At 38.5% G+C, this 27,267-nt stretch overlaps 1 protein-coding gene across 5 annotated transcripts in view; it reads right to left on the bottom strand.

Moving 5' to 3' along the window:
* The window catches only part of CTNNA1 (catenin alpha 1), a 320,760-nt gene that overhangs the window by 145,867 nt on the left and 147,626 nt on the right, over positions 1 to 27,267 (bottom strand). For 4 of the 5 annotated variants that reach the window (XM_045445207.1, XM_045445224.1, XM_045445213.1 and 1 more), the window contains 2 exons: positions 7,717 to 7,823; positions 5,583 to 5,778 (listed from right to left, as the gene is read on the bottom strand). The exons of the other annotated variant lie outside the window; for it this stretch is intronic. In XM_045445207.1, coding sequence (XP_045301163.1) covers positions 5,583 to 5,778; positions 7,717 to 7,823 — 303 coding nt within the window. The remainder of the gene's footprint in view (positions 1 to 5,582; positions 5,779 to 7,716; positions 7,824 to 27,267) is intronic. 5 annotated transcript variants of the gene reach the window in all.

Here is a 27,267-nt window from a genome sequence, read left to right as displayed (position 1 = left end):
TTATCTATAAAGAAGACCAGCCATCTGCTCAGGCCAACCTGGCAGTTAACAACTGGCCCAATTCTTCCTTTGGACTGTATATAATAGCAGTCCCTTCCTTAACAGTTCCATCTCACCCCTCACCACTGTGATGATCTCCTGATTATTGGTCCTGCCTCCAGGCTCTCTCTCAACCATTTAACTCTTCCTGAACATAGCTGAGAGACTCATCTCCCGAAAACACCACTTTTCCTCATATTCTGTGTTGCCCAGATGGCAGAACTTCTTATAACAGGAAGAAAGCTAAAGAGACATATTTTAGTTTAATTTAAGAAGAAAAAGAGCTATAAAAATAAACACAAAGCAATGCTGGAAAAAGCTACTTCCAGAGGTAGCAAGTCCCATATCATTAGATATATTCAAGTATACTGGAACTAGAACCTGAACCTGTGAGCCCTATTCCAACCCTAGAGTTGGATTCCATATCATTTCCCTGAGAATTCTCCCTCCTTCACCTGGCATTCTAAACCACCCTCTAAAATCTAGCTCCAGGCTCTTTTCTTCTAATCTTTCCTAGAAGCACCCCTCTCCAGTCAGGGCTCTAACTGTTCCCCCATGCACATCTTGCTTAGTCTACTGGTTTTCTTAACTAGATGACTTTTTCCCCTTCCTCCTTTCACCTTTCAAGATCCAGTGCACCTTCAGCAAGATTTTCTAATCCCATGCTTACCCTACCAATTCCACTCCATTCCTTGCATACCACTAATGCTATTAATTTACTTTTTATGTCCAAGTGTCCTGATTATAAGCTCTGGGACAAAACAGGAAAACCAGTCTCCCGTGTGCTAGCAGACAGTCTCTCTTCATCAGAAACCACCCAGCCCTTACCCCACTCTGGTTTCTCTGATTGGCTGTACAAGATTTTTCTCAGGAAATACACTAATGCCCAGTACACTAATCATTTATCTATTTGGCCCCTTTCCTGAACACATTATCATCAGAAGCAGTACCTCAGCTTCTTTGAGCCTTCTCCTTTGACCACAAAGAAATGTCCAAGATGCAACAGTAAGTCTCTGATCTTGGCCTTTGAGATCCAACCGTGAATTGTAACTAATGGATTTTTAAAAACTCTTCTAGTAGAAGCTATTCCTCATCACTCTACTTCCAACCTACCATCACTTGTCCTTTTTTTAAATGTCTGTCCTTTTTTTTTTTATGTTTATTTGTGAGAGATATAGATCATGAGCAGGGGAGGGTCAGAGAGAGAGGAGGAGACACAGAATCTGAAGCTCCAGGCTCCCAGCTGTCAGCACAGAGCCTGAAGCAGGGCTCAAACTTATGAACTGCGAGATCATGACATGAGTTGAAGTCGGATGCTTAACTGACCAACCCACCCAGGCGCCCCTGTCTGCCCTTTTCAAACAAGTTGCATTTAGGCCTTTCCATCTCTGTCCCTTGGATATCGCCTACCCAGATAAGAGCCCTCTTTTTCTTGTCAGAGCACTATTCAAGGATTCATAAAATACATTTAAATACTCTTTTTTAGGTATTGTTAAATATATATGTATACGTATGTATGAAGACTGACTGCTAATATGAGATTTCCTTTTGGGGAGATGAAAATATTCTGTAATTAGATAATGGTAATGGCTGTACAAGTCTGTGAATATCCTAAAACCACAGATGCATATACTTTAAAAGGATGAATTTTATGTTACGTGAATCATATCTCAATTTTTTCAAAGGTAAGATTCTCCAACCCTGTGTTTACATTTGGCACTAGGAAGGAAAACTCACTGTAATTTTTGAGACAAGAGCCTTTTCTCACACACTTCTTGGAGAATATAGTCAATTATCTGTCCTACTGGAACCTGGAGAGGGGAAGACAACCAATTATCTAATTACCACTGTGATAAGAGCTAGGAAGAAAAAGCATAAGAATGACATAATCAGCATGGTGCATGTAGGTGTCGAAAGGGTCCCAAAAAAGAAAAGAGCACATTGAAGAGGTACACATGCCTCAGCCCACATAAGGTAGTTAGTTACTCAACAACTAGCTCAAGGTGACTGGCAGTAAAATGAAACCCCTAGATCACAAGAATTTGTATGGTATGCAATTGATAAATGGCTCCCATCTACCACAGGAGGCTCACATGTCCACTGCATTAGCCTTGAGGTAAAGTGGCCCTGGGTATGTATGTGAATATTGTACCTACTGACAGTGTTATTATGGTAAGCTTTTCATGTACTCACAAATGTTTGTGTTTATTATTCATGTAATCAGGGGCAAATACAAGAAGAAAATTAGGTTATGCTGAAAAACTGTATACATTCAAGCCTCTAGTTATTAATGCTGATTGCAGAGAAAGCAAAGGGCTTATACAAACTCGAAACTATAGTAAGTTTAGCTTTGGGCTCCAAAGTGTTATAAATAAATACATAAGTAGTTTAAAAACAGTAAGGTCCTATCTTTAACAGTCTGTGAAAACCCTAGATATGAGGTCAGCTAACCAGAGCCTATGGGTTAAATCTAGTTCACCCTCTCTTTTTCTAAGTAAGTTTTACTGGAACACAGCCATGCCCATGTGCTTATATATTACCAACAGCCACTTTCCCAACACAAACGTAGAACTGATTGTGTTAACAGAGACCTTATAACCAGTAAAGTCTAAAATATTTACTACCTTAGCTCTTTACAAAAAAAATTTGCCAACTTGTACTAAACTAATGTAATTCACATTGATTCACAACAAAGAAATCTTCTTATACAACCTTTCACAATGAAGTGTTCCAGTGGATAAGCAACAAACTCAAAATGCAAAGAATTATATTCTAACTCTGTTAGTCAATCTGCTATGAAGTTCTAGATAAATCATAATTACTCTGTGTTTTCTATTAGCAGTAAAAGAGTAGTTAGGTTAGAGTTTTGTGTAAGTGCTCAGGACCACCTGGGAAAGGTGTTTGTATTATCTTTTGCTGTCTAACAAATACCCCCAAAATTTGATAGCTTAAAATAAATATTTATTATGCTGAGCCTTCTGAGGGTCAAGAATTTGGAGTTGGTCAGGGCCGCCATCTTTTAAAACCTGACTAATGCTGGAGGATGTGCTCCCAAGGCTGCTTACTCACATGCTTGGCAAACTGGTACTAACAATTTCCCCCTAGACTGAATAATCCATGAGGAAGAGCCACACAGATACTATACTCTCTTTATGACTTAGTTTTGAAAGTAGACAGCATCACTTCTACCATATTCTATTCTTTACAGAGGTGAAAGTATTTAAATCCAACATACATTCAAGTGTATCAAAGTCAGGCTCCACTTACTTAAGGGAGGGCTGTCAAAGAATGTGCAAACATATTAATGCCACTACATGGTTTCAAATGATGAGCAAACAGCTTCAACAACATAACCAACAAGGTCTGGTTGATTAAAAAATCTGCACTTAACCATTGTCATAACATATACTTTGTTCTATTTATGACAGGAGAGAGGTTTCATACTACTTAAGATTCTTAAAAAAAAAAAAAAAAAAGTAAGCCAACAGATAAAAGCAAGGCACTTCAGCTTTTCATAACTGATGCAGTAATGATGATGGGAGACAGTTATATTTTTGTTTTAGTTTTAGCTTTTTTTTTTGTTTTGCAAGGAGAAAAGGCAAGGAGAGAAGGCAAATTATGGTGAATAGATCATGATGATAAATAATTGCAAAGTTGGACTAGAAAAGACAAGTACTTATAATTCAGAACAACATAAAAATTTTTCTCAGGTATAAATAAAAACGAAAACAGAAATTTAGATATGCATTCAAAACTGTGGGGTATTTGGGGGGCAGGGGGCATGTATTATACCATGATTGCTACAAATTTACATCAGAGAAACTTCTGAAACAAGGAACACATACAGAACGAAATTACAAGTTATCTGTAACAATTAAATGTATTTTGAAAATAAATGTCTTAGTTACTAGACTCAATCAATATTTGGTAAAATTCATCTGATAATATTATTTTGAGGCAAAAAGGACTGAAGAGCAAAACCTTCTCACAGAGGACAATGAAGTAACAGCCATCCTGATTTCCTGAACAAGAAGCTCAAAAATCATCCTGAACTAGACAATTCAACTGCTTTAAAATAAATTCATTCAAAGCCCACTCTAATGGATTGAATAGTGTCCCCCCAAAACTCATGTTCACCCATAACCTATGAATGTGGCCTTATTTGCAAATAGGATATTTGCAGATATAACCAAGTTAAGATGAGGGCAAAACAGATTTAGGGGGGATCCTAATTCAGTGTTTGATACCCTTATAAAGAGGAAAACTTACACCCAGAAACACACAGGGAGAATGCCATGTGACATGGAAGGAAGAGGTTGGAGTGACAAGCTGACAAGCCAAAGGATGCCAAGCATTGCTGCTTCTCCAAGAAGCTGGGAGAAAACATGCAAAAGAGTCTTCCACTGAGCCCCCAAGAAAGATTCACCCCTGCTGACACCTTGATTTCAGGTACCTGGCCTCCAGAACTGTGAACGAGTAAATTTCTGTTGTTCTCAGCCACCAAGTTTATAGTAATTTATGTTATGACAGCTGTAGATAACTAATACATCCACCCAGTTAGTAATATGGAATTTAAATAATCTCATCATTGGCAATATTAGAAACATTTATCTTCAGCCTGAAAATTAAAAAAACATTTAACATCCAAGGTTTTTAGTTTACAATTTCAGAACAATTGGAGATAGCATCTTCTTTTAATGCACTGCCCTTTTCTGGGTACTGTCACAGGGATGAATGTGTCCACTGTCAGCCACCAGTGAGATCCAGTAAGGTTCTCCCAAAGGCCAGTAAAACAACTGCACAGAGTAGGGTCTCAATTCACCTTATATGATATATAATTGCTCTACAAAAAACTGTCTTTGTTTAAGTCCTCCTGCTGGACCAGCAGTTTATCACACAACTACAAGGTTCAAGAATTTAAGGCTCCAGATATGAAGTCTTATCATACTTATAGCATCATAAAGACAAGTTTTTCTAGTAGGCACTACTGGTAAGCTGTGGGTTACAAATTTCACTTTTTATTAATTCTAAGTTTCCCAAAAGAGGATTCCTTTAAGCCAAGATTTGTTTTTATTTCAAACTCAAACCACTTCCAGTACGCATGGCTAATTTAACACACCAGCCTGACAGAATGAGGCAACTTCTAGGGTATTTTCAGAATGGTTGCACATTTTTCCATTTTATCACCTTTGTATCTTCAGCATGAACTAAAAACAGGTATTACATAGGATTAAAGGTAAACTTCTACCCCATTTATTTCCTATTAAACTGTTGTTAGAACATTTCTTAAGACTGAACAATTACTTGGGAAACCCAAAAGAAGTCAATTCAGATACTCCAAATAAACTGTTCCTCTGTTAGCATCTTTCCTGATTAAAAATAAAGGCAGTACAACTTAATACATCTCCAATAATTTAATATTATAAGTTACTGAGCAATTCGCAAGCATAACAATGAGAATACTCACCACAAAAGGTCACTTTCAAGGATTAATTTCCTAAAAAAGTCTGCCTCTCTCTATATTAAAAGCAATATTGACCTACCTTGTTTTCGAACATCTTCTACAGCAGCCACAAGCTCCTCCTTGAGAAATTGACTCTCCTTTGCAATTTTATCCCCCTTCTCCAAAAAATTCTCAGTTGCTTGTTCAACAGATGCAGCCAAAACATGGGCCTTCTTAGAACGGCCTCTCTTCTTATTCGAGGGCCCTTTACTATTGGTGTTTACCAGAGTTGTAACCTAAAAGTTTCATTTTTACAAATTAAACTGCAGTCATTTAAAATGAAAACAACAGAAAGACCACCATCTTTAAAGACAGGGAAAATAAATTATTCATAACAAAATGAAACATCACATTTATGAATTCCACTAAGCATTAACAAATAACACATACTCTCTCCGTATTTAAGAAATACTGCAATGACACTAAATTTAGGTCCTAAAATAATTTAGCTACCTCAATGTGCAAGATAAAAAATATTTTAATTTTTCAAACATGACAACTAGGTTTTTACTTTCATTTTACAAATTAAAAACTGATTAGAAACATGTTAGACATCTCTACATGTCATCAAGAAGCTCCAGGAAGAGGCATGCCTAGGTGGCTCAGTAAGTTGAGGGTCCAACTCTTGATTTTGGCTCAGATCATGATCTCAGTGTTCATGGGAGCAAGCCCCACTATCTGTGCAGAGCCTGCTTGGGATTCTCACTCTTCTACCTTCCCCCAGGGCATGCACATTCTCTCTCTCAAAAATAAAATAAACATTTAAAACAGAAGTACTAGTAGCAGTTCCAGAAAGAGATTAACAATGAACTTATTAGCTTTACATGGAAGTCACATTTTCCAGTTTTCAACCTGTGCAAAATGTTTTAAGGTAACTTGCTTCTGAATTGTTTCACATTTTATTCATAAAACTCTCAGCAATTAATTAGTAAAAGCTCTTAAGGAAGAGAGGAAGGACTGTCCAAAGTAGCCTACTGCGATGATGGTTTAAGTCCCAGAATATTAACTATCATTAATATATATAATACCAGGGGCGCCTGGGTGGCTCAGTCCGTTGAGCGTCTGACTTTGGCTCAGGTCATGATCTCACAGTCTGTGGGTTCGAGCCCCGCATCGGGCTCCGTGCTGACAGCTCAGAGCCTGGAGCCTGTTTCGGATTCTGTGTCCCCCTCTCTCTCTGACCCTCCCCTGTTCATGCTCTGTCTCTCTGTCTCAAAAATAAATAAACGTTAATTTAAAAAAAAAAATTAAATTAAATTAAAAAAAAAAAAAAATATATATATATATAATACCAGCTGATCTGTAGGTTGAAGATGACTAAACATTTGTTATTAGGGTAGCTTGCCACACAAAAGAACTGCTGAGAGCTACAGTGGATGGGCTCCAAGAAAGTACCTATTCCTGAGTCTTACCATACACTTCTACATGTATATTAAAATACATAAATACATATGTATATATACGTGTGTGTATATATATTTTTTATACTAGTTGCTAACAATTAATGAAAGATCATCACACAGTGATATTCGTATTTCTAACAGAACATAACCAAACCTACACCCTCAAATTACCAACTAATTGATCCTAGACAAAGAGAAGTTTGTTATTTATTTATTTGGGGGGCGGGGGGGGGGGGGGGGACGGAAACAGAAAGAGAGGAAGAGAGTATCCCAAGAAGGCTCTGCACTGTTAGCACAGAGCCCGACTTGAGGCTCAAACTCATGAGCCGTGAGATCATGACCTGAGCCAAAACCAAGAGTCATACACTTAACCAATTGAGCCACCCAGGCACCCTAAGCATGGGGAAGAGACTTCACAGTCAAGGAAGGCCATCTTTCTTGAATATAACCTGTAACTTTACAAGGAAAGAGTGATGCCAAGAAAATGTCTACAAAATACAAACATTTGGTAAGTTACATTACATACCACTAATCCCCGATTAATGCCAATAAGCCTCAATAAAATGGCAGTAACTGTGCTCCTATAGGGTTAAAAGAATCCATGCATCAATATTTAAATAATTAGTGGTGCCAAATCGTCTAAATACTATCAACTTAAACTCAACCACTCAAAATAAGGCTTTAAATTAAGTAACCACTCTCTGTGTTTGTTTCCCAGGACTACTACTATGGAAACATGTTACACCTATGTATTTGTTTACAGATTTTTACCTGTGTAACAAGAGGCTCCAACAGTCTCTCAACTGCCAGAGTCCTGATCTCTAGACTTTTGGGGTCCCATTTGAAGTTTATGTTGCCTGCATGGACAGCAGTCATTTCTGAAAAGGAAACAAAAGGCCAAAGTGAGGCAAACATCAAACACAAACATGAAATATATAACAAATCTTCTATTTTTATAAAGGAGTTTTATAACAACAAAGCTACATTCACCACAAGAGGGGGAAAAATTCTTACTAGCCTGTACAAGAGGGCCCAGTAACTCTTAACCTCTTACACTTTCAGATGCCAAGTTTATAAACAGTAGAGGTACCACAAGAAGCACTTCCAAACACATAGAGCTTTTCCTTTTGGGCTTCTCTGGCACCAAGCCAGGTCTATTTCTAGTTTTTCCATAACAACTTAGAAGCAGGATGAAAAGCTAAAGTGAATGAAGGCCTGATTCTGATTTTTCATACTCCATAACATTTCTAGTGCAGTATTACCTAAAAGGTATAACTCCTTCATTTTTTGATGGATTCTTAGAGAACATCTTGTCTTACTCTATTAAAACATAATGCTTAAGTCTGCTGCCCTCTGCACCTACAGCTATTATCACTCATAGCCAGAAGAAATTTCGAGTCGCACTTAGTCAAATATCAATGTATCAGTGTCAAGGTAAACTTCCATTAGAGGCTTTAAGTCTAGGGGAAGACTTCAATGAAAACACCCAACAGTTAGTGACTGCTTGTATAAGTAGTGACTTAAAGGACGCCTGGGTGGCTCAGTCAGTTGAGCGTCCGACTTCAGCTCATGTCATGATCTTGTGGTCTGTGGGTTTGAGCCTCATGTCAGGCTCTGTGATGTCAGTTCAGAGCCTGGAGATTGCTTTGGATTCTGTGACTTCCTCTCTCTGCCCCTCCCCTCACGTTCTGTCTCTCAAAAAATGAATAAATGATGGGGCGCCTGGGTGGCGTAGTCGGTTAAGTGTCCGACTTCAGCCAGGTCACGATCTCGCGGTCCGTGAGTTCGAGCCCCGCGTCAGGCTCTGGGCTGATGGCTCAGAGCCTGGAGCCTGTTTCTGATTCTGTGTCTCCCTCTCTCTCTGCCCCTCCCCCGTTCATGCTCTGTCTCTCTCTGTCCTCCAAAAAATAAATAAACGTTGAAAAAAAATTAAAAAAAAAAAAAAGGAATAAATGTTAAAAAAAAATTTTTTTAAGTAGTGCCTTAAAGACAAAAGGAAAAAAGGTGAGGTACATAACTGAGGTAAACACAAATACAAACTTTCAGACAACCAACTTGACAGATATTTAAAACCCTAGAAGAGGGTGTTTTATGATCCAGAAATTCCATTTCCTGAATTTTATTCTAAAGAAAAAATTAAGGTGCATGGAAAAAGCTGGATACAATGATGTTCACAACAGCACTGCATACAATCATAATAAAGTACAAATTTCAAAGAGATCCCTGAATAAAGCACACAACCGATCACACAATACTGTACCACTCTTAAAAATAATGTTTACAAAATTTAGAGGGAAAAAAACAAAAACACTGTTCTCGCTGCTGAGGTCTTTATTTCTATTAAATGCCACTTTCCATTAAAGGGAACCAAGACTCCTCCAAAAAAAGCAGGGAGGGAAGTTATTCCAGCTCTGAGTTATCCTATTCTGCAGAAAGCAAAGAAGGGTACAAAGACTCACCTATCAAAACACAGAGGAAACAAAGGTTCCATCGGCAAATTTCTGACAAGTTGAGTATCAAAAAATATAATGACTACAACTGCCTGACTGATAGGCAGGCAGGCAGGAAGGTACATAAAAAGATATCCTATGACCATAAAGATCCTCTTAAGAAAAAGACAGTGGCGAGGGAATTTCTTTACCATGAAGGTAGAATAGAATTAGAAAATGACCATTTTGCAAACCCCAATGTAGTAATTGATTCAGGCAAAGATTATCAATGGATATTAACACCATTAAGTGAAAGGCTACTGGGGGAACAGGATACTTGTAAGGTGCCAAAGTATAACTTAACAGGTTACCAATTACAAGGGGCCAAGACATACCTTTACAAACTTGAGATCTAATGGGCACCCTCTTAAACAAATAACTAAACTTAGCATCGTTGATAATGAAACACTTAATATTATATGCTTCCCAATATGAAGATGTTTAAGTATTCTGTATTACCTATTAAGTACTCTTGATGAAAAAAAAAAAAAAAAAAGCTTTAAATGTTTCTCAAGAGCCTCAGTGTGACTGAGCTGCAGTGTTACTGCAAAAATGTTTAACCAGAGTCTAATGAAGCCTCTATGTAGGAACTCAAAACCTTTTTCAATGCCATCAATCCTTCTGGCAGTCTAGTAAAACCTAAAGACCAACGTTATCCAATAGAAAAACAATGTAAGCCACCTGGTAATATTCAATTTTTTAGTAACAATATTAAAAGACTAAAAAGAGGGGTGCCTGGGTGGCTCAGTCAGTTGAGCAGCAGAGTCTTGATTTCAGCTCAGGTCATGATCCCAGGGTTGTGGGATGGAGCCCCGCATCAGGCTCCGTGCTGAATGTGAAGCCTGCTTGGGATTTTCTGTCTCTCTTCTCCTCCCTCTCTCCCTCTGCCGCTCTCCCCCACTCTCGCTCTCTAAAATAAAAAAAAGGGGGGGGGGCCTAAAAAGAAATGTGACTATACACAATATATCCAAAAAAATATTTCAGCATATATTCAGTATTTTTTAAGTTATATTTTACACAAGTACTAAGTGGCCAAATATGGGATGTGTTTTACAATCAGGGCACACTTAAAGTCAAACAAGACACACTTCACCTGTTCAAGAGCCACCTGTAGCTAGTATTGGATTCTGTATTAGATAGTTCAACTAAAAGGCCCTTTCTTAGAATGTTTTTTCAAATGCCTAAAACACAATTCAAAGGATTACAAAGGAAACATACGTACTGAAATTTGGTTATCAAGATACTTTACAAACAAATGAATGAAACAGTAATATATGTGCTTCTTTATTAACATTAAATAAAACCTGGCAAGAAGTCTGATGACTACTTCAAAGTAATAATGAACATGCACTTGTTTTCATGGTATCATGTTATAATTACTACAGATATGAAAAGTACTGAGATTCCTACTGGTGATAAAGTTACAGGTTCAAATGAAAAGTAGTTTGTTATCTACATTAATAACAGAAGGAAATGTTAAATTCCTGTTAATAGTGAAAACAAAGACAAAATTTTTCCAATCCAAATGCACTGCAGGTTAAAAAACCCTAATCTATCCTATTTCAAGTTCATAAGAAACACGTTTCTAGGGGATACAGAAGCATATTAAGCAACACCATAAGAAAACAAACGAATTCAGAATGTAGCGTATTTTATAAGATAAAAGGCCCTTAATTCTTCAGAAAGTCAGTACTTGGAGGGAGAAGGTGAAAAGACTATTCTAGACAAATAGATTCAAGAGACATAAGAATCTCATGCAATACATGTACCCTGTCTGGACAACAGTTTGAAACAAGCAGCTATTAAGACATTTGTAAGGAAAGTGGTAAATGTTTAACACTTATTAAATATTAGATGTTATTACAGAATTACTCCTCAATTTCACAGGTATGATAATGAAACTGTAGCTCTGTAGAAAACTGACTTTCTAGGAGATGCATGCTACAATATTTAGGGGGTGAAATATAAAGATGTCTGCAACTTTCAAATAGTTCAGCAAAAGTTAAAATATATACATAGAGAGATCAAGGAATTATGAAAAGACACTCATAACTATTAAACCTAGGTAGAGGATAGGTGTTTTCAGATTTAGTATTTTAGCATCTTTGTACACCTGAAATTTCTCATCTAAAAAAAATGGGGGAAATGTTACAGAAGTTTATGAGAAAATGTTCAAAATATATATGATTGAATATGATAAAGAGATTTCAAAACTATGTAATGTATAACTGCAGAAAGGAATAAAAATATCTAGATATATAAACCAAAATATTAACAATGGTGTTATCTCTAAGAGTTGGGGATAATGGGTAGTTTTAACATTCTCTGTGCTTAACTGTATTTTCTGATACTATAAAATTATACAGGCATTTTAAAAAGCTACTTTTATAATAAAAAAAGCAGAATCTTTATTTTGTAATCTTTACATCTTTATGTAAGGACAATACCATCAAAAGGTATATTTGATCATCACTTAACCACTTTGAACTTCCTTCCTCATTTGTAAAATAAGACAATCATTACCTTCAGAGAATTTTTTGTGAAGATTAAACAGATTATGATCCACTCAATAAAATTAGAATCTGAGAGACCAGGTTAATATGAATAAAGGAGAAGGAAAAGTTCTTCCATACAATAAGAAACTAATAAATGTACAAGAAATAATGTATTCAGAAAAAAAATCACCATTTACAAACCATCATAATAATAATTGATTCAGGGAAGAATCATCAGAGAATGCTAAACCAAGTGGCTGAAAGTTTTCTAAGAAATTGAATATTTACATAGTCTCACGCTAATTCCCAACAGATTATTTACTGATCACAAAGGGAGAGAGGGATAGAGTAACTTTAAAATGGAAAAACCTGGCAGATACCACCTAACCAAGTGATCAAAATCAACATCTCCAATAGGACAAATTGACAACATATACCTCCTGACAGAATGCACTAAAGAAGGACACATTACTTTGCTATTTCCTTCCTAGCAAAACTAGCCCCAATCTTGTCATGAGGAAACATCAAACTCAAAGTGAGGGATACTCTACAAATTAATTGGCTACAGTCTTCAAAAATGTCATGGTCAGAAAAAACAAAGATAGACTGAGAAATTCTTCCAGGTTAAAGGCGGCTGAAGAGACGTGACAACTAAATGTAGTAACTCTGGAATGAAACTGTACTTGAAGGAAAAAAAATTGAGACAAATGATAAAATCTGAGTAAGTTCTAAATTAGGTAATAGTGTATCAGTGTCAAATTTTCATATTTTCATCAATTATACTGTAGTTATGTCCTTGTTACATATAATGGGCATGATGTCTACAACTTACTCTCATCTCACTTGGTTCAGAAAAATATAATACACTAAATATAAGTTACATACATAGAGAGGAATGGAAAGTGGGAGAATGGGAAGAAGGAAGAAAGAAGAGGAGACACAAGGAAGAGAGAAATGAAGGGAGAAGAGATGGAAACAGAGGGAGGGGTAGGAGTAGAGGGGAGAAGGGAGGAGAGAGGAAGGGAAGGGGAAGAAGGTGAGGTAAGAGGAGAGGAGAGAAGTAGGAGAGGATAAGAGAGGAAGACAGAAAGAAGAGGGAGAAGGATCTCTTGAAATGTGGCTACTGTGGCTGAGGAATTGATTTAATTTTATTTCATTTTAATTAATTCAAACAACCACTAGTGACTACCTCATCAGACAGCGCAGTTCTAGATTCTACGGAAAGCAACATCAACACCTAAATTCTATACATAAAAATGATGACCAGGACAAGACAGAACTGCACCTGTGTGTGACAAGCCCACTCTTGACAACCTTAATATAAAAATGTTTGTGTCCTCTCCCATAAATGCATGCTTGAGGCACAACAGGTAGACATTTTAGAAATTTTTGAAAACATTAATGCAAGCATCATCTAACATTTCACAGATTTATATAAGCATCAAAACATCCTAGAATCACTGGAGATTGGATGCCAGAAGGAATCTGGATTTGCTTAATCTGGCAACACAGAACGCCAGTTTCCAGGAAATTTGTTTCAATGCAAGTGGGCAAATTTGCTCTACACACTTATATTATGTCAGGCCTACACTTTGGTTTTTAAAGGTTATCTGCCCACAAAACTGATCAGCCCAAGTCAGTAAACCTTAGGAGATGGAGTGCTCTAGATTGCTAAAGGGCTGACAACAGCTAAAGCAAATGTCATCAAATGTCACAGATAAGACATTTCAGAAAGAATGATTTGCCCCGTAGACTCTGCATTCCTGTATCCTAGCATTCCACAGCCACTGCAACAACACAAATGAAACAGAAAACCTTTCAAGGGTAAGGGTAGTACAGGGAAGGTGCCAAGAGGTAAGTTAAGTGAAGCTAGTTTTCAAGTAGACAGGTGGTCACATTTGTGTTTTAATTATTAAACAAGTACAACAGTATAACAATTCACTTTCCCAAAGAAATAAACGGCCCCATTTTTTTGTTTTTAACGTTATATATATATTTTAATTGTTTAATGTTTATTTATTTTTGAGAGAGAGCAGGGGAGAAGGAAAGAGAAAGGGAGAAACAGAATCCAAAGTAGACTCCAGGCTCTGAGCTTCTGAGCTGTCAGCAGAGAGCCCAGCACGGGGCTTGAACTGGTGAACCTCGAGATCATGACCTGAGCCAAAGCTGGACACTTAACTGACTGAGTCACCCAGGCACCCCCTCCATTTTTTCTTGAAATAAAAAGTCTTGAAAAGAAGGCACCCAGGGAAGGGCAATTAGTCAAACCCCTACTGGGGAAAGCCACTAGGCCTGAGGACTTGGTAACTTTTGAAAACCAGCAAATCAAGGTCCAAACAGCACAAATGCACTCCTAAAGCTTTAGAATCCACAACTCGGGCCTTCATGAGCAAAAGAGGGGACCAAGATGAGAGCCCTGAGCTGAGAAAGAGGGTCTCAGGCCACCAGGAAGTTGCCAAAGAGAAGGAAGGCTGTTCCAGAGAAACCACAAAGAGGAAGCTGCCCAAGGTAAGCCTGTGAAGTTCAGACCGACCAAGTCAGGACAAAACACACACACACACACACACACACACACACACACACACACACACACACACAAAGGCTTCTCTGACACATGAAAAGAGCTAGCTTTAGCTTAGAGAAAAAACAAGAGTACCCCAAAAATCTGCACACTCGTTAGTAATAAAAACATTCTCAAAAAAAAAAAAAAAAAGCCCTCTTGGTCTTTTCTGTTTCTAATTTTGATACTTTGGGATACAAAATAATTCCACTTTCTTCTTAACTTGAAAAAAAGGTAGAGTATAAGCACAATAATAAATTGCAAAAGATATCTGACCTCTCCAGGAGACCACCAGTAGAAGCCAGGAGAGGTAAATCCAGGCACTCTTTATCACGCAGATGTAGGGTTGGCAGATCATACGAATTTTTTCAAAAGACCCAGAGATGCACATATTTATGTGAAGTCTCACAAGTTTAGTGTCAGCAACTCACTCAAAAATATTTTGCCACAGTGCGAGACAAACATGTCTTAGTAGTATGCTTGCTCTGTTGGTCCAGACTTTGCAAACAGTGAACAAGATTCTCCCCTGAAGTCCCTTCCAGTTCTATATTCCAGAACTCCACTTTCTATTAAGTAATGTCTCTGAGGAGGTCTCCAACCTCCCGATAAAAATTCACAAGACTCTGGCTGCTAAAAGTGTTAACGTAAAGGACTCAGTCACTCACTCACATTGAAAAACTTGAAATATACTGACACTTGAAAATTGAGAACCCATTCAGGGTGTTTTCAAATCTTTCAATAACCATGATGGAAGCAGAGTGCCTTGTGCAGCACCTTTAATCAAAGACCCTGCCAAAAGTGATGCCGAACATTATTAAACTATACTACAGAGCCAAGTTATGCTTCTGGTGACCCCAACCCAAAAAGGATTTCAGAAAGTACAAGTAGAGCATTTAAATCTAATGAGAATATGTTCTCTGGAAAGAACATGGCTTCCGGTACTAGCTTTGTCACTAACTTACTCTCTGACTTGGGCAAGTCCAGTTACCTTACTGGCTCCTCAGTTTTCTCACCTATAAAATAAAGGGGGTTGAATCCCAGGCTCCAAGTCCTTCCAGCACTGAAATTCTAGTATTTGTTTCATTTGCATTCTCTCAACAGCTTGTGAATTATTTTATTAAATGTAATTAATTTTTCCCAAGTTTAACCTATGGCTTTCCTAGCTATATTTTACGTTTAAGGATGATAACTATGCTTATGCTTCTTTATATCTCCTAAGTTGCTGGCAAGCTGCTTTATGCAGAGCAGACACAGTATTAGTTGAAATGAATTTATGCAAACTGATTTTAAAATATTTACAAGCCTACCAAGACAAAGCTCCTGCCTTAATCTTTGTCATATCTTCTGCTTCTCTACAACTAATGGTATTATTTAGAATAGCTAAACAAATAACTTTTAAACTGTTGGCAGTTTCTAGTTTTCCAATTAACTTACAGAGCACTCCTTCACAAGACCTATTACAAAACCTACTAGAGCTAGCCAACCTTAATGAATTACAGCAACCTTAGGTTTTTCCAGGAGGGATCATGCTTAGTGGAACTAAATAAAAAGTTAAACTGTAGTTATTCAGTCTTCATTACCTTATAAATAGCAATCCTGGCTATTACGCAAAAGTTCGCTATAAATTCAGAAAGGGGTAGAGATGTAGGCGTATGACTAGCAATCTTTATGATAGAAAGAGGAATGGAGAAGCAATGAGCAGAAAATAAAAGGATAGTTCCATCAGAACCAAGGAGGCTGATTGTTGGCAAACTGCCTCATTGGTGAGAAGAGCTTACATACCTTCTCTAAAGACATTAAATGTTCATTTACAACAGAATGGCCACATCATTCTTAAAACCTGTTCAATCCAAGGCTTTAGAATATCCTTACCATGCTACTCCGTGCCATTTTTTTTTTACCAGCAAGGTTAAGTTGATGCAATGTTAGGATGATTCATTTAAATGCAAATCAGGAAATTTTAAAATTAAAAGTACCCACAGTAATGGTTAACTGTCACATTGCACAAGATATAGGATTGTGGATTCCTCAATGCAGTAACAGGGAAGCCAAGTTGCATCTGCATTAAACAGAGTTATTAACACGATGTTGGAATCTCAACTCTCCAATCTTCCAGTAACTGTCAAAAAAAAAAAAAAACAAAAAAAAACAAACCCACAAGGTAACCCTTATAATTAAGACTCACTCTGACATATGCCAATTTTACTAAATTCCCTCCCACCAAGCCTGTCACTTTCTTCTAAAATGTAAACAGGATGGGAATAGAGGCAGAAGGAAGAAGAAGGGATAAGAAAAAAAGAGGTATGAAAACACAGGGGTGCCTTAGTGGCTCAGTGGGTTAAGCATCCCAAGTCTTGGTTTCAGCTAAGTAAATAAACTTTATAAATTAAATAAATAAATAAACAAATAAATAAATAGGGGCACCTGCCTGGCTCAGTCAGTTAAGCAAGCAACTCTTGATTTCAGCTCAGGTCAAGATTTCATGGTGAGTTCAAGCCCCTCAAGGGGTTCTGCACTGCTGATGGTGCAGAGCCTGCTTTGGGATCCTCTCTCTCTCTCTCTCTCTCTGCCTCTCCCCTGCTCACTTTGTCTCTCTCTCATAAATGTAAAAATTAATGACTAAATAACTAACTAAATAAATAAATAAGAGCCAAAACATCATCAGAGTAAAAAGTCTCCCAGGGTGCCTTGGTGGCTCAGTCGGTGGGACGTCCGACTTCAGCTCAGGTCATGATCTCATGGTCTGTGAGGTCAAGCCCCAGGTGGGGGGCTCTGTGCTGACAGCTCAGAGCCTAGGGTCTGCTTCGGATTCTGTGTGTGTGTGTCTCTCTCTCTGCCCCTCCCCTGCGTGCATACTCACTCGCTCTCTCAAAAATAAAAGTTAAAAAAAAAATTTTTTTAATTAAAAAAAAAAAAAGAGTAAAAAGTCTCCCATCTACTGCATTACATTAAACAATGACTTCTATGTGATCATCATACCGAAATACATTTTATATCAGGCACTTATATGGCACATAGTAGAAGCTGTCCCCTTCCTTTCAGGTATACAAATCTATGAGAAAAAGGACACTTGGCTAGATATTTACTAATTTTTAACGATTTTGATGATAATGATTATTTTATAAAAATTATTATTTTTGTAATAAAACTTTTAATCACTTATTATGTTCCTTTTCTTGTTTTCTTGAGAGCACCAAAAACAGTAAGGAAACACAAGAACAGCTGAATGAAAACACTGTCATTCCACAATCATCAGTAGACACAATGATTAGCAAAAGCACTAAGCAAAGGATAAAAGGTAAAACTAAAAAAACAATATTCAGTCAACCATTCAGCAACTCCAACAGCACATATTTGAGTGCTTTCTCCATGTATGCACTATTCCTAACAGCATGGTACAAAACCAAAAAACCCCGCCTTCATGAAACAACATTATAGTAATAGGATAAATAAGTAAACTAGACTATATTAGTGTTAGGAAGAAAATTAACCAGGACAATGGTAATGGAATTAGATGGGGTCCTTCAAGGGCCTTTCTATCTTGATAACTTTTTATTTATTTATTTTTTTTTTTTTTCCAACGTTTATTTATTTTTGGGACAGAGAGAGACAGAGCATGAACGGGGGAGGGGCAGAGAGAGAGGGAGACACAGAATCGGAAACAGGCTCCAGGCTCTGAGCCATCAGCCCAGAGCCCGACGCGGGGCTCGAACTCACGGACCGCGAGATCGTGACCTGGCTGAAGTCGGACGCTTAACCGACTGTGCCACCCAGGCGCCCCTCTTGATAACTTTTTAAATGAAATTTGAAAGTCAAGGGAAGAGTCAGGCAAGTAAGTTTCTGGGGGAAAAGCGTTCAGGCTGAGGTAACAAAGTACATCTCCTGGGACTTAGAGAAAGAGAAGGCCTATGTGTCTGGAACACACAACAAGAAAACACATAAGATCAAGGCAAGGAAAAAACAAAAAGCTCCAAAGCTGCTGAAGTGAGTGTTTATACAGTATGAACTGAATATCTCTATTCCTGTATTCACCTTCTACCCCATATGGCTGAGACCATGAACAACAGAAGAGTGTTCCTCAGAAAGCTGCACTAAGCCACTGTAACAGACAACTGATTATAGACGCACAGGAAGTCCGTTTCCATAAGAAACTGGAATGACTCTGGTCAAAAAAGCAAGTAAGATGAAACCAGCATATGGACGCACACAAAAGAAATGAGAGACAAAAGGGAAAAGAGGTTTTTGTTTTAGAACAATGAGACTAAAAGGCAGAGAAATTTTTCACACAGCTGAGGAGAAGCCCACAGGAAGAGGACTGTACTCTTGGAGAGCCAGGAGAAAATATGCCTGAACTTGGAATGAGTCTAGGAAGTTACCCAGACTGAATGTGAAAATAAGAATTGTCTCTAATACTGATGAAACTAATTTTGTCATTAGTGATAATCTATTTTGCCATTCACTGACCATCTACCACATCCTAGGATCCTGCTACATGCAAGGGACAAAAAGACTAATTAGAAATCCCTCTTAGGGGCACCTGGGTGGCTCAGTTGGTTAAGCTTCCGACTTTGGTTCAGGTCATGATCTCAGGGTTTGTGAGTTTGGGCCCCATATTCAGCTCTGTGCTGCTAGCTCAGAGCCTTGAGCCTGCTTCAAATTCTGCCTCCCTCTCTCTCTGCCCCTCCCCTGCTCACGCTCCATGTGTCTCCCTCTCTCTCAAAAATAAATAAACATTAAAAAAAAAACAATTAAAAAGGGGCACCTGGGTGGCTCAGTCGGTTAAGTGGCCAACTCAGCTCAGGTCATGATCTCAAGGTTTGTGAGTCTGAGCCCCACATCAGGCTCTCTGCTGTCAGCACAGAACCCGCTTCGGATCCTATGTCTTCCTTTCTCTCTGCCCCTCCCCTGCTTGTTCTCTCTCCCTCTCAAAAATAAATAAACATTAAAAAAATTTTTTTCTTAAAGAATTCCCTATCAGATCATCACAGCAATTAATTATTAAGTACTGTGAGGACCAGGGGCAGGCCTCCTCCAAATGGGCCACTTTGGCATGAACATTTTGAGTTAAAAGCAATCAAAACCCAGCAGATTCAGTAAAAGCTCTCTACCTCCCCCTCAACTGCCTGCTTGTATTAGGAAGACAGCTATTAACAAATTATCTTTACCTAAGAAAATTATCTACTAATAGGGCAACCTTTGTTTTCCAAATGTCTCCTTTCACCTTCCTTCTAATGGTCTTTCTCTCCTTCATATCCTTAGGCCCCTATCTTTCTCCTTAGCTCATATAAGCATTTTGTTGCCTGTCTTTGGAATTTCCATGTTTGCTTAGATTCCCCTTGCATACACTTTTTTTTTATTATTTTATTTTTAAGTAATCTCTACACCCAACATGGGGCTTGAACTCACAAACCCGGTATCAAGAGTTGCATGGTCTTCCAACGAGCCACCCAGGTGCCCCACCTTACGTACATTATTAAATTCGATTTTCTCCTATTAATCAGTCTTATGTCTATTTGGTTCTTAGTCCAGCTAGAAGGATCTTAAGGGTAAAGGAAATTCTTCCTCCCCAACAGTACAAAAGGAAATAGGGATCTTTACAAGGGAGAAATCTGGCAGATGCTAATTAATCACGTGTTTAAACTTGGCATCACCACCAGAACAATGTGACAATTGTTGAGATGCCCTCAGAAAGATACATCATCACATACATAGTACTGCCAAAAATTAAAACAATCAGACCAATCCAAACCATAGAGCATCTACAAAACGGGCCTAAACTCTTCCAAAGTGCCAATCTGACGAGGGAGACAGAAATAATTTACAGAGACATGACAACTAAATGCAGTATGTGACCTTTTATTGATTCCTGCATTAAAAAAAAAAAAAAAAAAAACTATAAAAAACATCACTGGGACAACTGTTTGAATTTAATAGGACTATGGACTATACCATGAGATCAGTAAGTACTTCTGGGAATCTTACTAAAAGGCAAATTGTGATTTAGTAGGTCTAGGGTAGGATGTAAGAGTCTGCATTTCTCCCAAGTTCCTAAGTTCCCAGGGAGAACCAACAAGATTTTTGGACCTCTCTTTAAATGGAATCATGTTACTATATCAATGTAAAATTTCTCCTGTGACATAGAATTTCTCATGTGATACTGTAGTTAGGTAAAGGCAGTGTCTTATTCTTACGAATTATATGCTGAAGAATTTAAGGGTTAAGTTCCCTGGTATCAACAGTTCACTATCAAATGCCTCAAAAAAAAGCTTATATAAAGCAACTGAGCAAACATGAAAAATGTTAACAACTGGTGAATCTAAGTGAATTGATGAATCAAGTGCTCACTCTATTACTTTCAACTTTTCTATACATTTGAAGATTTTCAAAAAAAAAAAAAAAAAGGTGGGGGAAAGAGCTCAGTCTAGACAGGAAAATAGTTACAATACAACAGAAAATAGTTTTAATACATCGGTGTACAAGAGGAATATCCAGGAGGGAGTCCCCAAAAGGTCAGGGAGTCCTCACTGAGGATCTCTTGTAGGAGAGGGGGGGAAGGATACTGTTTCAGGCTATAATTGGAGACAATGGCAACAAAGAACCTTGATGACTTCCAAGAACAAACATGAGTGAAAAATAGAAGATAAATATTTAAATGACAAAAAATAAGGTTTGAAGATAAGCAAAGAAATCAAAGGCATTAGAGGTTTGGTCTTTATCTTTCCCAATTTAAAAATACTTTGGGCCCTGGGCACCTGGCTGGCTCAGTCAGAAGAGCACGTAGATTCTTGATCTCAGGGTTTTGAGTTCAAGCCCCACACTGGGTGTAGAGATTACTTAAACATATTTAAAATATATATTTTTTAATTATATATATTTATTTAATATATACACATATATATTTTTTAAATACACTGGACCCATTCTATTCTTTTTTTTTTTTTTTTTTTTTTTCAACGTTTATTTATTTTTGGGACAGAGAGAGACAGAGCATGAACGGGGGAGGGGCAGAGAGAGAGGGAGACACAGAATCGGAAACAGGCTCCAGGCTCTGAGCCATCAGCCCAGAGCCTGACGCGGGGCTCGAACTCACAGACCGCGAGATCGTGACCTGGCTGAAGTCGGACGCTTAACCGACTGCGCCACCCAGGCGCCCCTGGGCCCATTCTATTCTTATAGTTTATAATACTACTTAAGAAACCCTAAAACCCCTCCACCCATCCACCCTCCAAAAAACAAAGAAGCAAACTCCACCTTTTCACAGCTACCACAGTGAATGTCAGAAGTGGCCAGAGCAGCATTTCCCCAATCTAAAGGACTTTTCCCAACAAGCAACTGAAGAGCTAAGTTATTCAAACTCCATAGGCCATAAGCCAAGCTTTTTCCTCCAAATCTTCTCCCTCTTTGGCTTTCTCCATTTCTGCTGACCAAAGATGCACCCAACCAGCTACCCTAGAAGGAGACTCTAGGCCTCTCATCCTCTTCCCTACCCCTCCTCTGTACATCAGTAAATACCTGACTCTACTAACCCTTCCTATCTCTGGGCTCTGGCCTACATTCTGGTTTAAAATATCTAGAAGTCTTCTCATTTCCAATCATTATCCAGACAGCCTAATTTATCATTATCATAGAATCCACTCCTCAAAGGCTGAGGGACTACTTCCCCACCACAAACAGGGTGAAACCCAAATTCCTGTAAACAAACCTGACTGCAACTAGCCTAACAGACTAGTCACCTACATCCACTCCGTGAAATTCTTCTCCAATGCACATTCATGTCTCCAGGCCTTTATAAAAGCCCTTTCCTCTGCCCAAAGCATCTTTCCAGACTTTTCCATCTTCCTTCAAGACTCACACAAATGTCCTCTGCTCCCACAGAAAGAACTGTTGCCTCTTTTCTGGGTTCCCCCAGCACTTCACAAGTATCTCTATTATAGTACTTGCCACACAGCACTGTCAGTGCATCTGTCTCCCAGGAAACTGGGAACTCCCCTTTGAACACAGGGACCATGGCTTTTTTGAGCATGATAACTTTCACCTAGTAACAATCTATAAATGATTAATACCTGCCTTGACTGTTTTAGGTTTCATCTAGCAACATTAGCACTTGTGGAAAGAAGTAAGAAATGTCTCTTCTTACAGATTAGCAAAAGTATAGACTGCTATAGCAAGACTAATAATCCCATTAGTTTGTAAACTTCTTGAGGTTAGCAAAGGTGACTTACACATTCTTAACATCTCCCAGCATGTGCTTTGAAAGACAGACTTATTGTATTTAACTGAACCCTTCCCACTGACGTAGAGATAAAGCAAACTAAATGCTGCCTCTGACCCTGACTTAATAAAGATACCTAGAAAACATTGTCTTTCACTGGTCTTAATGACCCCAAAGAAGCTTAAATTTCTCTCAAGTATTGCCATTTCCCTGGTTTTCCCTCCTCCTCCCAAGAGATCAAGCTCACATTTCACTTAGCCACTTCTCTGCAAAATGACAGGTTTCTAAAGATACACTTCAAAGTCAGACTACAGCTTTTCTAAGAATATGATGACCCTTAGGTCCAAGGAAGCAAGAAAATGATAAAAGATGACCGTAAGAAACCTTTACCAATTCAGAGATCCCCACAAACAGAAAACCCCATGAACACTGACTTACCCTTTCAGCTTCTGCCTTATTCACTGCACTATCATTTTTCACAAACCATGATTAAGAGTCTAGATTAATATTGAAATATTTAACATAATGAAATATTCATCATACCATGAGAGAATAGTTAACAATGCATCTTTGCTTGCAAAGAAAAGCATGTATCAGAGCTGCACAGGGTAAACAGACTATTAGCAAAGGCTCCTATCCTTCATGTCACTTGAAATGGGCCACACTGAATGCATTTCCTGAGTTATGATAGCACTTTCAGTTTTCAGAACAGTCTGCAGTTCTACCTGGTTAATAAACCAGTAGAGGATTATGTAACCTAATAATTAAACAGGCTTCGAATTCACATCTTCAATTCATGTCAAATATTAACAAAAACAAAACAAAACAAAAATGATACAATAAAACATTTTGAAAATGTAAATGATGGTCCACTTATTAATGACAATATTTAATAATGAAATCTCAGAATAAGAAAATGACGGAAATCCACAGCTCAATACAGTTAAATGCAATAGCCAAAATTAAGCAATCCAGGATAGAACTAGTCTTTAAATTAGCAATTAAGGAATAAGACCAGTTATTTAACACTGAGATTAAACTGGATCAAATTATTCATTACAGGGGCACCTAGGTGGCTCAGTCAGTAAATGGAGGAGCGTGCTTGGGATTCTCTTTCTCTCTCTGCTCCTCCCCCACTTGCATGCACCCACACACACTCTCTCAAAATAAATATTTAAAAAAAAATTTTTTTTTTCAACGTTTACTTATTTTTGGGACAGAGAGAGACAGAGCATGAACAGGGGAGGGGCAGAGAGAGAGGTAGACACAGAATCGGAAACAGGCTCCAGGCTCTGAGCCATCAGCCCAGAGCCTGACGCGGGGCTCGAACTCACGGACCGCGAGATCGTGACCTGGCTGAAGTCGGACGCTTAACCGACTGCGCCACCCAGGCGCCCTCAAAATAAATATTTTTAAAAAATAATAATAAATTATTCATTACAATATTTTAAGGCAAATGATAGTTTGTTTCTTCTCTAAAGCCCTGGAAGTTTCTTTTAAAAAAACTTTACAGCTTAAAATTATAACAACTTCCACAGTGTAATTCCTGCTCTTCTACTATAACTGAAACATGGGACAGACGACAAAAATTTTTAAGTATATTTACTTTATTTTTGAGACAGAGTGAGAGTGCAAGGGGGAGGGGGAGGGACACAGAGAAAGAAAGACAGAGATAAAGAGGCAGAGAGAATTCCAAGCAGGCTCCGCTCTGTCAGCATGGAGCCTGACTTGGGGCTGTATTCCAAGTACCATGAGATCATGACCTGAAACCAAATCAAGAGTCCAATGCTTAACCCAGTGAGCCACCCAGGCGCCCCCAGCTGACAACAAGTTTTAAAACCCAGGGCACCTGGGCAGCTCAGCTGGTTAAGCATCTTTTTTTTTTTTTTTTTTTCAACGTTTATTTATTTTTGGGACAGAGAGAGACAGAGCATGAACGGGGGAGGGGCAGAGAGAGAGGGAGACACAGAATCGGAAACAGGCTCCAGGCTCTGAGCCATCAGCCCAGAGCCCGACGCGGGGCTCGAACTCACAGACCGCGAGATCGTGACCTGGCTGAAGTCGGACGCTTAACCGACTGCGCCACCCAGGCGCCCCTTTTTTTTTTTTTTTTAAATTTTTCCAAGTTTATTTATTAATTTTGAAGAGAGAGAGAGAGAGAGAACAAGCACGAGTGGGGTTGAGGCAGAGAGAAGGAGAGAAAATTCCAAGTGGGCTCTGCACTTGTCAGCACAGACACAGGGCTCAAACCCATGAAGAACCATGACATCATGACCTGGGCCAAAATCAAGAGTCAGACTCTTAACCAACTGAGCCACCCAGGCGCACCAAGCATCCAACTCTGGATCCTGGCTCAGGTCATGATCTCAGTTTGTGACAGCACATCGGGCTCTGTGCTGACAAAGCCTGCTTGGTATTCCACCTCTCCCTCTCTGCCCTTCCCCTGCTTGTGAGCATGCTCTCTCTCTCTTCTTCCTCTCAAAATACATAAATAAACATTAAAAAAACAAATTCAAATTAAAAAAAAATTTTTTTAAACCAAATCACACTATTCATGTAATACTTGTTCCAAATGACCAATCTATATTACAAACATTTAAAATAACACTCAAGGGGCGCCTGGGTGGCTCAGTTAGTTGAGCGACCGACTGCTGCTCAGGTTATGATCTCACAGCACGTGAGTTCAAGCCCCAGGTCGGGCTCTGTGCTGACGGCTTGGAGCCTGGAGTCTGCTTCGGATTCTGTGTCTCCCTCTCTCTCTGCCCCTAACCCATTCGCACTCTGTCTCTGTCTCTCTCAAAAATAAATAAACATTAAAAAAAAAATTTTTTTTAAGGAACACTCAAAGTTGCCTTTCAAATCATATTTACATTATATGCATTACTCCAAACTTGAGCCACTGAAAAAGCACAAATTAAATCACTATCAAAAACTGGGGTTGTAAATGACAGTCCATCAACAAGTAAACAGAAATCATGTTAATTTCAAGCTCCATTAGAAATGGGGCTAGGGGCACACTGTCACATAGAGAAGTTTGATAGCTATGAAAAAAACTAAAGAAGAAAATAATGAACATTTAGCGGCTCCAACAGAGAAAGAGCAATGTTGAAGTTTTATTTTGAAGCATGGTTATTTCTGCACATTTTGAACTTTCAATAACGCATAAATTTAGTATAGTGCTCTTGCAAGTGAGCAAACAGCATGAGACAGGGCAAGTCAAGCCAGACTGTCCACTTCCCCACACTGTTCAGCACGTTCAAGCCAGCCCACCATGTGAGGGGCTGAGCTGATCAACACACTGTACAAACACCCTTAAGGTCTGGAAGCTAGCACACTCACATCTGGGCAAATTTTAGGAACTGTTGTTTCATGAAGTGCTCACAGATGCCTGATGTATTTAACTTTTTTTCTTAAAAGAAAATAGAAGGTACTAATATGACTTAAATCCTCCAGGGGCACCTGGAGCATCTGACTCATGAGTTTCTGACTCATAATTTCGGCTCAGGTCATGATCTCTCACAGTTCCTGAGATTGAGCATGTCAAGTCCTGTCTCTGCACTGACAGAAGTGTGGGGAGCCTGCTTGGGATTCTCTCTCTCCCTCACTCTCTGTCCCTCCCCCACTCATACTCACACACATGCTCTTTCTCTCAAAGTTAGTAAACATTAAAAAAAAAAAAAGACTTAAATCTGCTAACATGGACATTATAATGAAAATTCTTGAATACTTTTACTTTTTTTTTTTTTAATGTTTATTTATTTTTGAGACAGAGACAGAGCATCAACGGGGGAGGGTCAGAGAGAGAGGGAGACACAGAATCGGAAACAGGCTCCAGGCTCTGAGCTGTCAGCAGAGAGCCCGACGCGGGGCTCGAACTCACGGACCGTGAGATCATGACCTGAGCCGAAGTTGGACGCTTAACCGACTGAGCCACCCAGGCGCCCCAGAATACTTTTACTTTTAAGGGTGTGGCTTCACAGTCACTCATGAGGAAAAAATGATTTGGGCTGAGGAAGTAATCAAACTTGAAAAAAATCTATTTTTACCTATTGTATCACTTTTCATATGCACTAAAATTCACTCTGTTATACTATTCCTTGAGTTTTAATAAACTCAAACAATTATGTAATCACTTCAACAATCAAAACACAGGAAAGTTAAATGGATTCATTTGATTTTCACAACAGCACGTACATACAACTAAACCACAGAATAATACAAAATATTGTTAGCTTCAAGAGCTATTTTGACATCAGCTTAACACAAAGCTACAGTAATCAAAACAGTGTGGTACTGGCAAAAAGACAGACATATAGACCAACAGAACAGAACAGACAGTCCAGAAAGAAATGACATTTACAGTCAAATTTGACATTTACTGTCAAATGATTTTTGACAAAGGTGTCAAAATCAGTCAATGAGGAAAAGACAGTCTTTTCAACAAATGGTCTTGAGTAAACTTGCGTAACCACATGCAAATGAGTGATGTTGGACCATTACCTAACATCATAAAGAAAAATAAACTCAAAATGAATCAAAGACCTAAATGTAGGAGCTAAAACCATA

Source organism: Leopardus geoffroyi, chromosome A1 (genome assembly GCF_018350155.1).
Source record: "Leopardus geoffroyi isolate Oge1 chromosome A1, O.geoffroyi_Oge1_pat1.0, whole genome shotgun sequence".
In the NCBI taxonomy this organism is placed as follows: Eukaryota; Metazoa; Chordata; class Mammalia; order Carnivora; family Felidae; genus Leopardus; species Leopardus geoffroyi.
The sequence above is the reverse complement of the archived record's forward strand: the minus strand, read 5'-3'. Positions and strand labels throughout refer to the sequence as shown.